Source organism: Pelodiscus sinensis, chromosome 3, assembly GCF_049634645.1.
Source record: "Pelodiscus sinensis isolate JC-2024 chromosome 3, ASM4963464v1, whole genome shotgun sequence".
NCBI classification, from domain to species: domain Eukaryota; kingdom Metazoa; phylum Chordata; order Testudines; family Trionychidae; genus Pelodiscus; species Pelodiscus sinensis.
Genome location: NC_134713.1, coordinates 39,233,962 through 39,249,385, shown reverse-complemented (window position 1 = coordinate 39,249,385; position 15,424 = coordinate 39,233,962). Strand labels below are relative to the sequence as shown.

The 15,424-nt window shown below is 42.0% G+C and overlaps 1 protein-coding gene across 2 annotated transcripts in view; it reads left to right on the top strand.

The window, feature by feature from the left end:
• The window catches only part of CSMD1 (CUB and Sushi multiple domains 1), a 1,865,804-nt gene that overhangs the window by 1,199,501 nt on the left and 650,879 nt on the right, over nt 1-15,424 (top strand). For both annotated transcript variants that reach the window (XM_075923597.1, XM_006137767.4), the window contains exon 7: nt 4,528-4,605. In XM_075923597.1, coding sequence (XP_075779712.1) covers nt 4,528-4,605 — 78 coding nt within the window. The remainder of the gene's footprint in view (nt 1-4,527; nt 4,606-15,424) is intronic.

The following is a 15,424-nucleotide window of genomic DNA, read 5'->3' as shown; positions in this document are numbered from 1 at the left end:
TGGCTGCACTTGCCGCAGGCTGCCATCCGGGGGGGAGGGGGTCAATCGGGGGGCTGCAGGAGAGCTTCCACCCCGAGGAGCCCGCAGAGCCACCCCAGTCCTCCCCATCGGGAGCTCATACCCCATTCCTCCCTCACCTCCTTCCACTTACCCCTCCCTAGACCCCCTTCCTGATGTACAAAATAAAGGACACGTGTGTTCAAAAATAGAAACTTTCTTTATTGAACAAAACTCGGGGAGACTGGGAAAAGGAGTTGGGAGAGGGGAAGAGAGAGGGTGGGAGAGGGGAAGGCAACTAAAATGATCAGGGGTTTGGAACAGGTCCCATATGAAGAGAGGCTAAAGAGACTGGGTCTTTTCCCCTTAGAAAAGAGGAGACTGAGGGGGCATATGATGGATGTCTATAAAAGCATGAGTGGTGTGGAGAGGGTGCATAAAGAAAAGTTCTTCATTAGTTCCCATAATAGAAGAACTAGAGGACACCAAATGAAATGAATGGGTAGCAGGCTTCAAACTAACAACAGAAAGTTCTTCTTCACAAAGCAAATAGTCAATCTGTGGAACTCCTTGCTGCAGGAGGCTGTGAAGGCTAGAACTATAACAGAGTTTAAAGAGAAGTTAGGGTATGTCTACACTACCCCCCTAGTTCAAGCTAGGGGGGTAATGTAGTCATACGGAGTTGCAAATGAAGCCCGGGATTTGAATTTCCCGGGCTTCATTTGCATAAAGCCGGCTGGCGACGTTTTTAAATGCAGGCTAGTTCGGACCCCATGCTGCGCTGCTACACGTGGCACGGACTAGCTAGTTCAGATTAGGCTTCCTAATCTGAACTAGCTGTACGCCTCGTGGAACGGGGTCCGAACTAGCTGGCATTTAAAAATGGCGCCGGCCGGCTTTATGCAAATGAAGCCCGGGAAATTCAAATCCCGGGCTTCATTTGCAACTCCGTATGACTACATTACCCCCCCTAGTTCGAACTAGGGGGATAGTGTAGACATACCCTTAGATAAATTCATGGAGGCTGGGTCCATAGCATGCTATTAGCCAGGGGATAGAAATGGTGTCCGTGGCCTCTGTTTTGGAAGGCTGGAGATGGATGGCACGAGACGAATGGCTTGGTCATTGTCTTCGGTTCATCCCGTCCGGGGTAGCTGGTTTTGGCCACTGTCGGCAGACAGGCTACTGGGCTAGATGGACCTTTGGTCTGACCCAGTACGGCCGTTCTAAGCTCAGGGCTCAGGGTCTCACTGGACCACCTTGATTTTCATGCACACCTGCTCTTGGGTGGCCAGGCAGGCAGTTATCCTGCCCTACATGGCCACTTTCCTGTGCCTAGTGCGGAGGTTGTGGATGAGGTCCACGATCTCTGCACTAGACCAGGCGGGTGCCCGCCTCTTGCGGCCCCGGGCAGGCTCCTGGGAGCCGCCGGCCTGGTCCCAGGAAGAGGTGGAGGGCTGGGTGGCAGCGGGTGGCTGGCTCGTGCCGTGCCAGGTGCAGGGTCTGCTGGCTGGGTGCTGGCAGGCTTGCACCTGGCATGGGCACCGTAGCCAGACCGTGCCCCTTTAAGGGCTCCGGGGCCAGGAGGGGGGCAGAAGAGTTTCCCTGGTGGTGTCCAGAGTGGCCACCAGGGAAAGCTGGGGAGGGCTAGCCTCCCACTAGTTCGAATTAAGTGGCTATACAGCCCTTAATTCAAACTACTTAATTCGTACTAGGCATTAGTCCTCGTAGAATGAGGTTTACCTAGTTTGAATTAAGCGCTCCTCTAGTTCGAATTAAGTTCGAACTAGCGGTTTGCCTGTGTATCGCCTATCAAAGTTAATTCGAACTAACGTCTGTTAGTTCGAATTACCTTTGTAGTGTAGACATACCCGTAGATAAATTCATGGAGGTTAGGTCCATAAAAGTCTATTAGCCTGGGGGTAAGGAATGATGTCCCTGGCTTCAGTTTGTCAAAGTCTGGAGAAGGATGGCAGTAGACAAATTGCTTGATCGTTGTCTTTGGTCCATCCCCTCTGGGGCACCTGGCACTGGCCACTGTGGCCAGACAGGATTCTGGGCTAGATGTACCTTTAGTCTGACCCAGTATGGCCGTTCTTATGTTCTAAGCTCTCACTTCTTTAGGCTGTGGGTAAAATACTGGCACATTCTTAAAGAGATCTTGATAATAAAATTCCTTAAATGCAAGGGTGAAGATTCCTTTATTTCTTTTGGAGATGTACATTTACTTTTACTTGGATTCCTTTTCAATCTAAGTCCCCATGAAAGATTAACACTGAATCTACCTTCTGTGTGAGTATCTCCTGTATTTTCACTATTTACTTTGATTTCTTAACATGCTGATTCTTCTCTCTATGTAGGTAAATTTGGTGATTCCTATTTACATTAGCTTGTAAGGTGCATATAAGTGGTACCTTATAAGGCTATTTTCCTTTTAGTAGAATTTAATTTAGTTTATGTTTATTAAAAGGAGTATTTGAGTTTGGCTTTACATTGTTTTGTTCAGATTGCATTTGAATTAATAATAAATTCTGGGAATGTAGATGTTGGAAAATATTCAAAGACTGAGAACTGAAGTCTTACAAGAACTAGAAACTGAGTGTTATGGAGAAAGGGAAAATGAATTCAATGCACTTATCTCCTCTTAATATGTTGTTTTTGCTGTGAGAAAGCTATGGAAATATTTTAAAAATGGTAATAATGTCAGGGCTGTCCCCACCCATATGCAGAACACGGAGCTGCATGGGGAAACACAAAACTTGGGGTATGAAATTGCTCCAAATTTCATAGTGCCCTATTCTGTTGTAAGAGGATTTTCCAAAATTTGGCATGTCTACATAGCACCAAATTTTGGAAAAACCTGCTCTTTTGACACATCCCATCTTCCTCGTAGAATGAGATTTACAAAGATAGCAAAAGAGCACGTCCGCATTTTTTAAAATCTTTTTTGAAAAAGCGGCCGCTTTCTTTGGACATGGCATTACTTTTCCAGAATATCTCTGGTATCCCAAAAGTGCTGCAGTCTAGATGTAACCTTTGTGTCTATAATATTCTAGGACCAACACAACAATAGTACAGATGATATTTTGATGAAGCAAGAGCAGCAAAGCATTCTAGTAAAGAAACAAAATTAAATACACCTTTTTATAATGTGACAAACATTAGCCAACATAGGCTGTGCTTTTGCAGAAAAACTTGCCAGCTGTCTACACTGGCCGCTTGAATTTCCGGAAAAGCACTGACGGTCTCATGTAAGATCATCAGTGCTTTTCTGGAAATACTATGCTGCTCCCGTTTGGGCAAAACACTTTTGCCAGTGTAGACAGCACAGTACTGTTTTCCGCAAAAAAGCCCCGATCGCGAAAATGGTGATCGGGGCTTTTTTGCGGAAAACCGCACCTAGATTGGCCACGGACGCTTTACCACAAAAAGTGCTTTTGCAGAAAAGCATCCTGCCAATCTTGATGTGCTTTTCCGAAAATGCTTTTAACTGAAAAGTTTTCCATTAAAAGCATTTTCGGAAAATCATGCCAGTGTAGACGTAGCCATACTGTTTCCACCCTTCTGTCATTCAACATATTGAGATGATTATGTACATGTTGTACATATAGTAATGCACAATTTGATAGCTCCGTATATTGCCTAAAAGTAGAATTAACCAGTTTTACATGTTAATATGGTGAGAGAATATGCAAATGTATTTCTTCTAGTTTTTTTCTTAGTATGAATACATGATTTGAAAATAAATACATATTCATATAAATGAAAACTTTATGAATTTTAGTATGAATGTGCAAATTTTAAAACCATTAACTGTCACATACAGAGTTCCAAGAAAAAAGTGTAAGACTGAATATAAACAAGAACTACCCAGTAAATGTACAACATTCATTAAGGATGTAATTTGAAGATTATCTTCATTATTCTTACATAGAGCAAACTCAACTTTGATTGTAAAGCAATTACTTTTGTGTACACTAACATATAGATCTAGATTTTGTAGATTTAGAGCATATTTGCATGTGTCTGTGTCTATTTTTAATTTTAAAAAACTTATGAGAAAAGATAGCATAGGACGATGTGTGCTTTTGGGACAAAAATCATGTATTGTAGAACAAAACAAAAATCATGTATTGTAGAACAAAACTTGGGTTTGTAAAAGTTTTTTTTTTAACTTTTGTAATCTACAATACAAAATATAAATCCATAGTGAGCATGTTATTATTAGGAGTGTTTTGTCTTTTCTTCCTGGCTCTAATGATACTTAAGCATTCTGTTAGAAGTCAAAATATTCCTGTTATTACTGCTAATAAAAACTAAAGAGCTCAACTTTCTTCTAATACATAATTAAATTGTTATGGTTTCAGGGGAAAACTGAGTAAATTGGGCTACTTGAGTAGTGACTGTAAATTCCATTTCTAGTAGTATGACTCCACATTGCTTTGTTTTCATTTAGTACATGCATTGTGAATACAGCGTGTTTACTATATGTCTCAATAAACTTGGTCTTTATCTGCTTGTTTTTGACAGTGAAAAAAGCAATTGAATTGAAGTCAAGAGGAGTCAAGATGTTGCCCAACAAAGACAGTAACCACAAAAATTCTGTCTGTAAGTTGTTGTTATTATCTTTAGAATGATTATATATTTTGTTATTCTCATTAAAAAACATCATTCAGGAGAGAGACAGTGCAAGGGAGGCCAAATAAACAAATAACAATAACAAAGCCCAGAAATGCTGGGGAACAATTATTGTGAAAGCTGTGCTATTGTTTCATTTGTCCATAACTGATTTTATATGTCAAATGATAATATGGGGGGTTAAGGGGGAAGAGAAGAGATCATAATATTTATGTTCTTCTCTCTGTCTACTGAGAAATGGGGGTAAAGGCAGTGATTTTCCTTCTGGCTTCTGGGACTCTGGGTTGAGATTTTCCATTTTCTAATCCTTCCATTGACCTTAGTTAATTCAGTCTCTCAGAAGTTCTTAAACTGCCACCTATGTATGGCCAGCATGTGGCGTGTCTTCATGGCTGCTTCTTTGCCGGCATGTGCTATAAGAGGGAGTGGGTTAGCAACTTCTATTTTTCCCCAAGTTGCTAGCAAAATGAGAAGAATCTGAGGAAGGGGAGGAGGTCAGCAGCTCCTTCTTTTCTCCATATGTCTAGTGGATTCTAGAGCAGCATAGTTGTCCCTTTTGTCTCTCTTCTCAGTATGTAGTCTGTGAGAGAAATAATGCTGGTAACTAGAGATTACCAACTAATTTTTGTTTTAAATAATTGTGCCTCCTCTTCACTTGAACGCTTCACAAGTTAAGCAATAACCTGAGAGCTCTGGTCCCCATGAATCAGGTGAAGTTTAAAACCACAGTGAAAACAGTACCTACAATTTGTGGATATAAGGGGTCCTCAGATCTAGGAACAATCAGAGGAGATCGCTAGGTTCACTTGCAACTAGGTATAAGTGTTTATATACTCATAAATACATTTGAATAAATGAATCATTGATGTAATTGCACTTAAATCAGTGGAGTAAAAACTAAGGGTACACTTGGCTTGTTTTGTGCAATTCTAGATGTATTGAGACACACTATTCTAAAGGCAGTCAATGGGGCAATTGATTCTATTCTTTGTTCCCTTGGTGCATCTCTTTGTGCATATGCCATAATTTTGGTGTGTTTCCTTAAATGAGAAATGGCTGATAAGTGTCTGTTTTAAAGATCGTGCTCTCCTGGTATGACACAGAAGAACATTTTGTGCAAGGTCTAGCTGCGTATAGCTTATCCAAGGTCTTTGGTGTGTGTGTATACAAATGGGTGGCTGATCTATTATTCGTAAGGTACTGGTGGGTATCTGCATACGCTCTCAAAGCATATGTGATCTCTGCATACGCTCTCAAAGCATATCCTGTCAGATACCACATTTAATTATAGGAATTCAAAGTAAGGCAGGCTATTAGGAAAAATGTTTATAAGACAGTCTGCTGTTGACTTCAAATATAATAATATATATATTTTTTCTTTTGCTTGTGATGCCTATATCATGTCTGACTTCTTAACACAGGACTAAAAATGTGTTGTTAGTATTAAAATAGCCATGCACACTGCTAATATGAAATTTAGCAGTACAATTACAGGGTAAACAATAATAAACATTGATATTCTTTCTTAAGCTCTCCTACTCAAATTTTTACAGTATTAATGTCCACAATATATATATGGAGGTAGTTAGGTACCTAATACAATGTTAGGTACTTTCATCATAGAGCTTAATAATACAATTCAGTTAGGCTACGTCTAGACTGCAGGCCTGTGCTTTTTCATCTTTCCTCATCTTTCGAAAGAATTCCCTCTTTCCCATCCACACGCCTTTTTCCAAAAGTGCTCTTTCGGAAAAAGGCTTCTTCCTCGTAGAAAGAGGTTTACCAATGTCAGAAAATCCCCTCTGTTCTTTTTTTTTTTTTTTTTTTTTTTTTTAAAGAACACAATTGCAGTGTGGAACGAAGTGAAGTTTTTTCCTGAAAAAGCTTTGTAGTGTAGACATAGCCCTAGACCAGGGGTTCCCAAACTTTTTGACACAGTGACCAGTAAATCCATTCACGAACTTTTGGAGGACCAGTAATGTTCATTTTCAAATGTGCGTATTCATTAATCAAATGATGAATATTCAAATAAGTTGTTTCTGGTCCTCCCAAAACCCCAAATGCCAGCTTTAGCAAAGCTTTTGATATGGTCACCCACAATATTCTTGCCAGCAAGTTAAGGAATATGGATTGGATAAATGGACTGTAAGAAACACAGAAAGCTGGTTAGACCAGGGTTTCCCAAACTTTTTACTTTAGTTGGAACCCTTTTTTTTCAGTACTGCTTTTTGCAGCCCAAAAATATAAACACATAAAAAACAAACTGAGAAAATATCAGACCTATAGCATGTCTGATATTTTCTCATTAGGTAAGTTGTATTATTACTAGATGTATCAGTTTGTAGTTTCGAACTGCCTGGCTGGTAAATGTGCTCAGGCTGCATGAGTGTGTCTACCAGCCAGACAGTTCGCAACTACTCGAGGGGTGTGTGTGAGTGGGGAGACAATAGAATCCCCGGGCCGGACTAACTCATGCTTTGTGCTTTGTGGGGGGTGGGGGGAATGGGGGCAGTGCCCCAAGATCTACATATGGCCTGGTCAGTCCCACTCCCCGCTGGCCAATTCATTCCTTCCCCTCTGCTCCCCCCGCTGCGCCTCTGGCCAGTCCCACTTTCCCCAACACCCTCCCGGGAAGCCAGGTCCCCCCCACTTCTCCTTCCAATCTCCCTTGGCCAGCCCCGCTGCCTGCGTCCAGCCCTCCTTCCGGCGGCAACTTCTCCCCACGCCCACATCTTCCCCGGCCAGCTTCCTGCCCCCAACCTCACACTCCCCGGCAGCCCTGCTTCAACCGGTCCCCCAATCTCCCCAGCCTGCCCCGATTCCCCCATCCAGTGCTGCTTCCGGTGGCCAGATCTCCCCTCCTCCTCACCCGAGAATCCCCTGGCACCTGCACCTTCCCTTAGCCCTTCACCCTCCTGATGCTTCCCCCCCTTACTGTCCCTGTCCCCTTTGCCCTCTTTTTCCCTAATACCCACTCCCTCACCACTCTCTGCCCCTTCCCCTCCTGCCCCTCTGTGCCCTCACACATGACTTGCTCCATCCTGGCCTTCCTCATGCCCACCCCTTCTTTCAAGCCTTCTCCCAGCACCAGCTCCTCCAGCCCCCAGTGCCCTTCCCCTCTCCTCTTCCAGCATCACCCTGTCCCCCCTCCCACTGACACCTCCCCTCCTGCCCTTTCCCTCGTTGTCTAGACTTGGCCCCCTGACATTTGTCTCTCTCTCCTAAACCCTGTCCGTTGGTGCCTTCCCCTACCCCCCACCCAAGCCCCTTCTCCTTCCACTCTCCCCCTTCGCCCACCTCCTTCACATCGCTGAGCTGGATGCCACACTTAGGCCCTGGAGGCTGAACCCGGAGCCAGTGTGGCCCCACCATGTGCCTCCAAAGAGTTTTAAAATCACGGGCCATGACATCACGTCACGCCTGGGCATCCTCCCCACCCACATGCAATGCCACACATGGGCAGCAGCAGGCAGGGATGCTCTACGGATGGGGTGGGAGGACACGTGGAGGCCGGAGCCCGCTCCAGGCAGAGCCAGGGGAAAGACCCAGCTCCACATATTGGTGGAGCAGGGCCCCCGGCTTTGTAACTCTCTGGAACTTCCAGGTTCAGGGGTGCGGGACCCGAATTGGCCTGAGGCTGGCCCTGCCGGCAGCCACCAGACATGCTGAGGCCCGGTATTTTTTTCCCACGGCCCATAGTTTGGGAAACGCTGCCCTACACTATAGAGTGTATATATATCCAGGTAGTAAACAATTACTTATCTCCATATATATGTCAGCCCTTCTTAGACATAATCCTCATGGCTTGCAAATAGACTTTAAAACTTGCTTCTCAGTTTTGATTGAGAAGTGACACACTGAATGTGGATGCTAGAGTAGTACAGAAGAGATCTTTAGAGCAGCATTATTTCTTCATCCATACTTTGAATGTTGATGCAAAACCCAAAGAATATTTAATCTATACTAGTCTGTAAAAAGTACTAACTTCTGTCTGGGCTTCGTTATATATTAGAATGTTTATAACATGGTAGGAAATTATTATAGTCTCTGTGATGCATTTATCTTCACTTGTTAAGTTGCACCAAAACCAATCCAGCAATTCACCACTCTCCATTGTTGTTTGTCTGGCTGAGTGGAATTACAGAGTGATTCGTGAAGGCTTCGGAAGAGAGTGGGGAGAAGTAAAACAGATGGAAAGGAGGCCAGTATGGTGGCTGACTCATCACTCAGGACTTCAGAGTTTTAATAGGTCAGACTGTGCTGGGACCCTCCTCTCTTATTCATGGAGCAGGTTCATCATCACCCATTCTCCCTTATATATCTGGTGTGGGCATTATGCTAACCACTCCATTGAGAGGGCGGAGGGGGGGAGGTTGGGAAAGAACGTTTCCCTTTCTACCATACTGGCCCAGGTGTCTTCCTCACAACACATTTGGATGGATCCTATTCATGCAGAATATGAAGAACAGTAGGTCATATGTAACAACTCATTTTCTTCAGAGGGGTAGCCAAGTTAGTCTGTAACTGGAAAAACTTAAAAATCAAGGAATAGTCTAGCAGCACCTTAAAGACTAACAAAACATGTAGTCTTGTTAGTCTTTAAGGTGCTGCTAGACTATTCCTTGATTTTTAAGTTTTTTCCGGTTACAGACTAACTTGGCTCCCCCTCTGAAGAAAATGCTATATAATCAAAAGGAAATTTTAGTAATGAGGCTTTGTCTACAGTTGGCACTTATGAGTGGGATATGAAGAAGCACTCAGCATTGGCTTAACTCTGCTGTATATCAAGCCAATGATAAAACTAAATGACTTAAATGAAAGCAGAGATGAGTACTTTTGAAAAGCCCACCATGCATCCTATCAGAACATATCACTTAAAATTTTCTACCCTGCCAACATAAATAAATAAAATAAGCGAACACAGCTGCAAGTCTCAGAGCCTCGGTCAGATGACTCAGACTCATGCTACAAGACTAAAATAGCAGTGTAAGATTTTTCTACTGAGAGTTCATCAACACTTACAGGGAAAAAAAGACTTGTTTCCATGAATCTCAGAGGCTATAGGCCTAAAAATAGCACTGTAGATATCTGGACTAAGCCTGGATCCAGGTGTCTGAGGCCATCCCTCTGTACTGGGTTTTTGAGTCCATACTCTAGCCCTAGCCCATGCTCAAGCCCGGACATTTATAGAGCCCCACTGAGAGCCTAAGCACTAGTCAATTGACCTGGATTCTGAGACTCGTGGCCATGCCTTTTTTGTTGTTGTTTTTGCAGTATAGATTAACCTTAAGTAGTGACCTGTAGGCCATGTCGTAATACCCAGATCAGTTCCAGATATGAGAGAGAAGAGGATCGTGAGTGAGATAGATGTTCAAACCACACATACCTATGCTGACCTCAAGAAGAGCTCTGTGTGGCTTGAATGCTTGTCTCTCGGGCTGTGTCCAGACTCCATGCCTCCGTCGACGGAGGCATGTAGATTAGCCAGCTCGGAAGAGGGAAATGAAGCCGCGATTAAAATAATCGCGGCTTCATTTAAATTTAAATGGCTGCCCCGATCTGCCGATCAGCTGTTTGTCGGCAGATCGGGAGAGTCTGGACGCGATGCCCCGACAAAGAAGCCTTTCTTCATCGACACAGGTAAGCCTCGTGAAACCAGGTTTACCTGTGTCGATGAAGAAAGGCTTCTTTGTCGGGGCATCGTGTCCAGACTCTCCCGATCTGCCGACAAACAGCTGATCGGCAGATCGGGGCAGCCATTTAAATTTAAATGAAGCCGCGATTATTTTAATCGCGGCTTCATTTCCCTCTTCCGAGCTGGCTAATCTACATGCCTCCGTCGACGGAGGCATGGAGTCTGGACACAGCCTCACACACAGCAGAAGTTTGCCCAATAAAAGATGTTTCCTGATCAATCTAAGTCACTTAGGCATTTTGTAAAATTATACCCATATACCCACTGTTAAACACACAGCATACAGAAGGGACATGTGTTTAATAGTGTTTGTTTATTGTGCAACTGGGTAACATTTTCAACACCAAGTATTTAATGTTATTAATAAAGTCCTGTAAGTTAATGCATATTCTAATACAATGCTGTTTCTGGATGTAGATATGTTTAATGTGAGTAAAAGTCTCCTTAAACTCCCTTGAAGCAAATTTCACTTCATTTTAAGGCATGTTTCGCTATATATCAAAGATAATATTCACCTATTTAAAAACAGAGAAATATGTTTGTAATTGGCTAATATTACCAAAATTACTAATATTTATCACACAAGTTTTATATTCTGAACAGTCCTCAGACTTACAACTGAAACAAAAAAATGAGTTATTTTTAGCAATAATTTTTGCCATGTAGAGTCAAAGAACAAATGATTTTACAGATTCAGTATTGATTGGTGGAACACATTAAGGTGAATTAATGGCTCACTCTGTGTTACTCGGTAGTTAGTAACAATGGCTAATTCCTGAATAGGATGATGCTGATGATTCAGCATTAAGAAGGGGGGCGAGGGGAGAACGTCATTATGTGTTATTCAGGATGGGTAAGAAATGGCTAACATAATACTTTGTGATATAAAACTAAAATAATACTCATAGAAGACTGTTAACATAAAATTACATTTCTTAATTTTTATTAATTTAATTTTAAATTAACTATTTAGTATAGAGAAAGCTTACAAAGACCTCTGAAGAGTTTGGGAAATAGTCTACATGAGGAGTGTGGTGGGAAGCAGTAAGAGTTATTCCACCAAACCTAGCAAAGATGATATTAAAACCTCTAGTGCAAAGAGGTAAAACCCCAAGATATGGGACACTGCTGACGCTTCACTAGGTTTACTGGTTTCCTAACTTGCTAGAGATTTTTGCCCCATCCCCAAGAGGGGGAGGCTAGCAGTGGTCTAGACATAGCATTAGAATCATAGTGAGGAACTATCAGACACTAAGCTATATGGTAATTGGAAGAAGGAAGGGGAAATTGAGGCAATCTTGCCATAACTTCTGCTCATGGCATGGGGGATGTATATCAATAGCTGAAACCAGCTCCAGACATTCATGTGCTTGCTTCTGGACGGGCCATGTGAAGTCATGATTCTCACAGTAACTCTAACAGATTATTTGTTTAGTACTTGCTCAGTAATATAAATATTGAAATTAGATGTTTCGTATGTGTGGTATTGCACTGAACTAATTTAAAAAAAGCCCATTTTAGAGAATCCAGATCCAAACTCCCCATATGTCCATGCACAGTTCCAAACTTTCCATGGTTTCAAATCCAACAGCTTCTAGAAGAAAACATTTTTCAAGCCAATGTTTATACCAGGCTTCTCTGTAAATGAGAAGGGCCACCCCAGTGATTCACTGATGGACTAATTACAATATTAGGAAACAACAGACTTAAATAATTAACACTGTAAGCTTAGCATGTCAATAACATCCTATATTACAGTATTTCAGAATGCCCTTTAACCAGAATACAGAACATATGGTGCACAGTCAGTTGCAAAGATCATTTCCCCTGAAATAAGTATGGACAGCTAAAACTGTACTATTTGTATTTTTAGGTTGCAGATTAAAGGCCAAACCCTGTAAACATTCATATAATTTGAAAAAGTAATGGAACTATTTGTGTCATGAAATTTATTTACAAGAATAGCTGTTTCCAGATTTCAGAATTTGATCCTTGTGTGTCAGAAATATTTTTGCTATATTTATCCAGATGTAGATACATATACAGCTAGAATTATATCTCATCACTTATTGTTGCTTAATGAAGGATTAATGCCCCTATTCCTCATTTTACTGAGTAACATAGATTTTATTATGGTGTAACATTTGACAGTAAGGAAATAAATAGCAGCATTAACCTCTAACAGTTGTGTAAAGCTTTAATAAAACAAGAGGGATAATTACTCTGATCTACTTTGTTCCATTATAAAATGTAATAATACAAAGTTCCCCAAGTGTTAAAGAATTTAATTTTTTCAACAAAGATACATATCCCTACGTATACAATGCTATTTTACTACTTTGTATAAATTGCTTCATAAATCAGGTTAGTAAATTATACTTGCTGTTCCTAAATAGGCCGTCATCACTGCAGGAGCTGAAATATCCTTTAAAATGCTAAGCAAAAATCTTGCTGTGAAGAGAACTACTGTCTAAATATATTAGTGAAGAAAAGCATCACTTGTAACTAGAAGAAAACAAGGTGCTTCATCAATTATTTAACACATAATTTGCATATATAAGTTCTAATATAACCAGAAGAAAGCTTCTATTAAAATATATTAAACAAGATATGTATAACCTTATTGAATTGTACAATGCATTTTGTGATCCACCTAGGAAACAGAAACTGCCATTAAATAGCTTTCTTATGCAATTATGTAACATTATTGATTTTCCAAACTTAGCAGCTCATATCGTAAACTACATAAACTGTCAATTCTGTTATCTGGAAAGTCAAATACATGGTGACCAGCTGTCTACTCTTTAGATGAATGTAGCACTATAAAAATTATCTGTTTACAACACTTCAGTTTTAAATATAATTCTTAATACTTATATAAGGCTTAAATGACATAATACTACACAAGCTACTGCTTGTGCAGCCTCACTAAGGAAGCAGGAAAGAGATGGTCAGATGATCTCAGTAAGCAGCAACTGCTTTTTCTACTGATTCTGGGGTAGTTTTCCTCCACTGTTCCCCCTACATTCATACTGAAAGAGTCAACAACCATTTCCTTAGTAGATTGCATAGAAGAGATGAAAATATGTTCAGAAAGGGGCAACAGGAAACAAAAAAAGGACTGAGGTGAAAGCAGAAACTGGGTTGGAGATGTGTACATAGGACTTTGTGTGTGACACAAATTGGGATTAGTGTATAGCTGAATGGAAATGGGAAAAAGAGATGAGTATGGTTTGAGATAAGAGGTTTTTCATACCACAGAAGAAAAGAAATTTGATGAAGAAGTTTGGGGAGGAGACAAGAAGAAATACAAGAACGGGAAAGTACCAAAACCACAAAAGGAAAGATCAGAGAGAGAACAATGTAGGAGAAGATGGTGAGAAATGGAAAAATGAAAGTAGACGTGAGAAAAAATGAGAAAAAAAATAGAAAAAGCAAAAGTTACCAGCATTTAAAGTTTGTATTTAAACTAAATTATATTTAAACTAAATTCCTACACTGTATTATAGGAGAATCCTATTTTATGTAACTGTATTTTACTAAATTATTTAACATGGCATGTTTCTGTGTCTCCCAAATTGAGGGTGGATTAATCATAGAATCATAGAATACTAGGACTGGAAGAGACATTGAGAGGTCATCAAATCCAGTCCCCTGCCCTCATGGCAGGACCAAATACTGTCTAGACCATTCCTGATAGACATTTATCTAACCTACTCTTAAATATCTCCACAGATGGAGATTCCACAACCTCCCTGGGCAATTTATTCCAGTGTTTGACTACCCTGACAGTTAGGAACTTTTTCCTAATGTTCAACCTAAACCTCCCTTGCTGCAGTTTAAGGACAATGCTTCTTGTTCTATCCCCAGACGCCAAGATGAACAAATTTTCTCCCTCCTCCTTATGACACCCTTTTAGATATCTGAAAACGGCTATCATGTCCCCCCTCAGTCTTCTCTTTTCTAAACTAAACAAACCCAATTCCTTCAGCCTTCCCTCATAGGTCATGTTCTCTAGACCTTTAATCATTCTTGTTGCTCTTCTATGGACCCTCTCCATTCTTCGTTGAGTAGTGTCCCCGAGGGTACTCCACTCGAGGTGCTGGGCTCATCCCAGTGCCGCAAATGGAGAAACTTCCTTAGTAGTATCCCTGCCAGCCCGCACATGTGCTCCTGCTGTCTTGCACCATTCGAGCTGTTACAGCTCTGCGCGGGCCAGCTTGTCAGTTTCCTTTCAACCGTCCGTGGCCGCAGACGGACCTAGGACGTGCTCCCTCTCCGGCCTGAGGAGAAAAAGGGATTTTACTTAGAGACTTGAATTGCCACTTGGCAGTTTGTAGTTAGTGTAGTTGTTAATAGTTAGTCTAGTTAGTTTTCAAAATCTTTGTTTTCCCGTCCTAATCTTATAGTTTGTGTTCAGTAGCCTTAAAAAAAAATCTGTTTTCTTGTTTGCAACTTGTAAAGACCATGCCTGGCTTCAAGAAATGTTCACAGTGTCAGGATGCCATGCCCGCATCCAACGGGCATTTGCGCTGTGTTAAATGTCTGGGGGATGGGCACATCCCGATGAAGTGCTCGCATTCTATGAAACTGACAGCGCGCACCAGGCGCGATCGTGAAATGCGACAGAGTAATTTTATTCAATAAAACCCTCCAGAGTGATGCGGGCGAGCCGTCTTCCATTGCTTCTGGGATTCATGCAGCTCGTTCACCCAAAAAGGAGCTCCACAAACCGGCTGAGCTACTGCAGCGAAGGAGTGTGGGGTCAGACTGGGCACCTCTGGCTTCTTGCCGAGACACCCTACGGAGAAGATGGGCAAGGGCCGTAGTGCCTCAGCCCCGAACCTTGCTCATCCCAAAGACCCGATGCTGGCTCCTTGCAAAGGGCCACGGGCGGAATTGGCACTGGCAATGGCTTTAACAGCCGTATTAAAACTGGCAGTGGCGGACCCGGCACTGGCTTATGCTGCACATGTGCAGACAACTACAGCCCGGCTGCTGTGACCACGCTCTCCATGGTGCCGCAAGCAACAGTGCAGACTCAGGCACCACAGGCAAACATCGGCACCATGCAGCCCTCTGCACCGCAGCCTC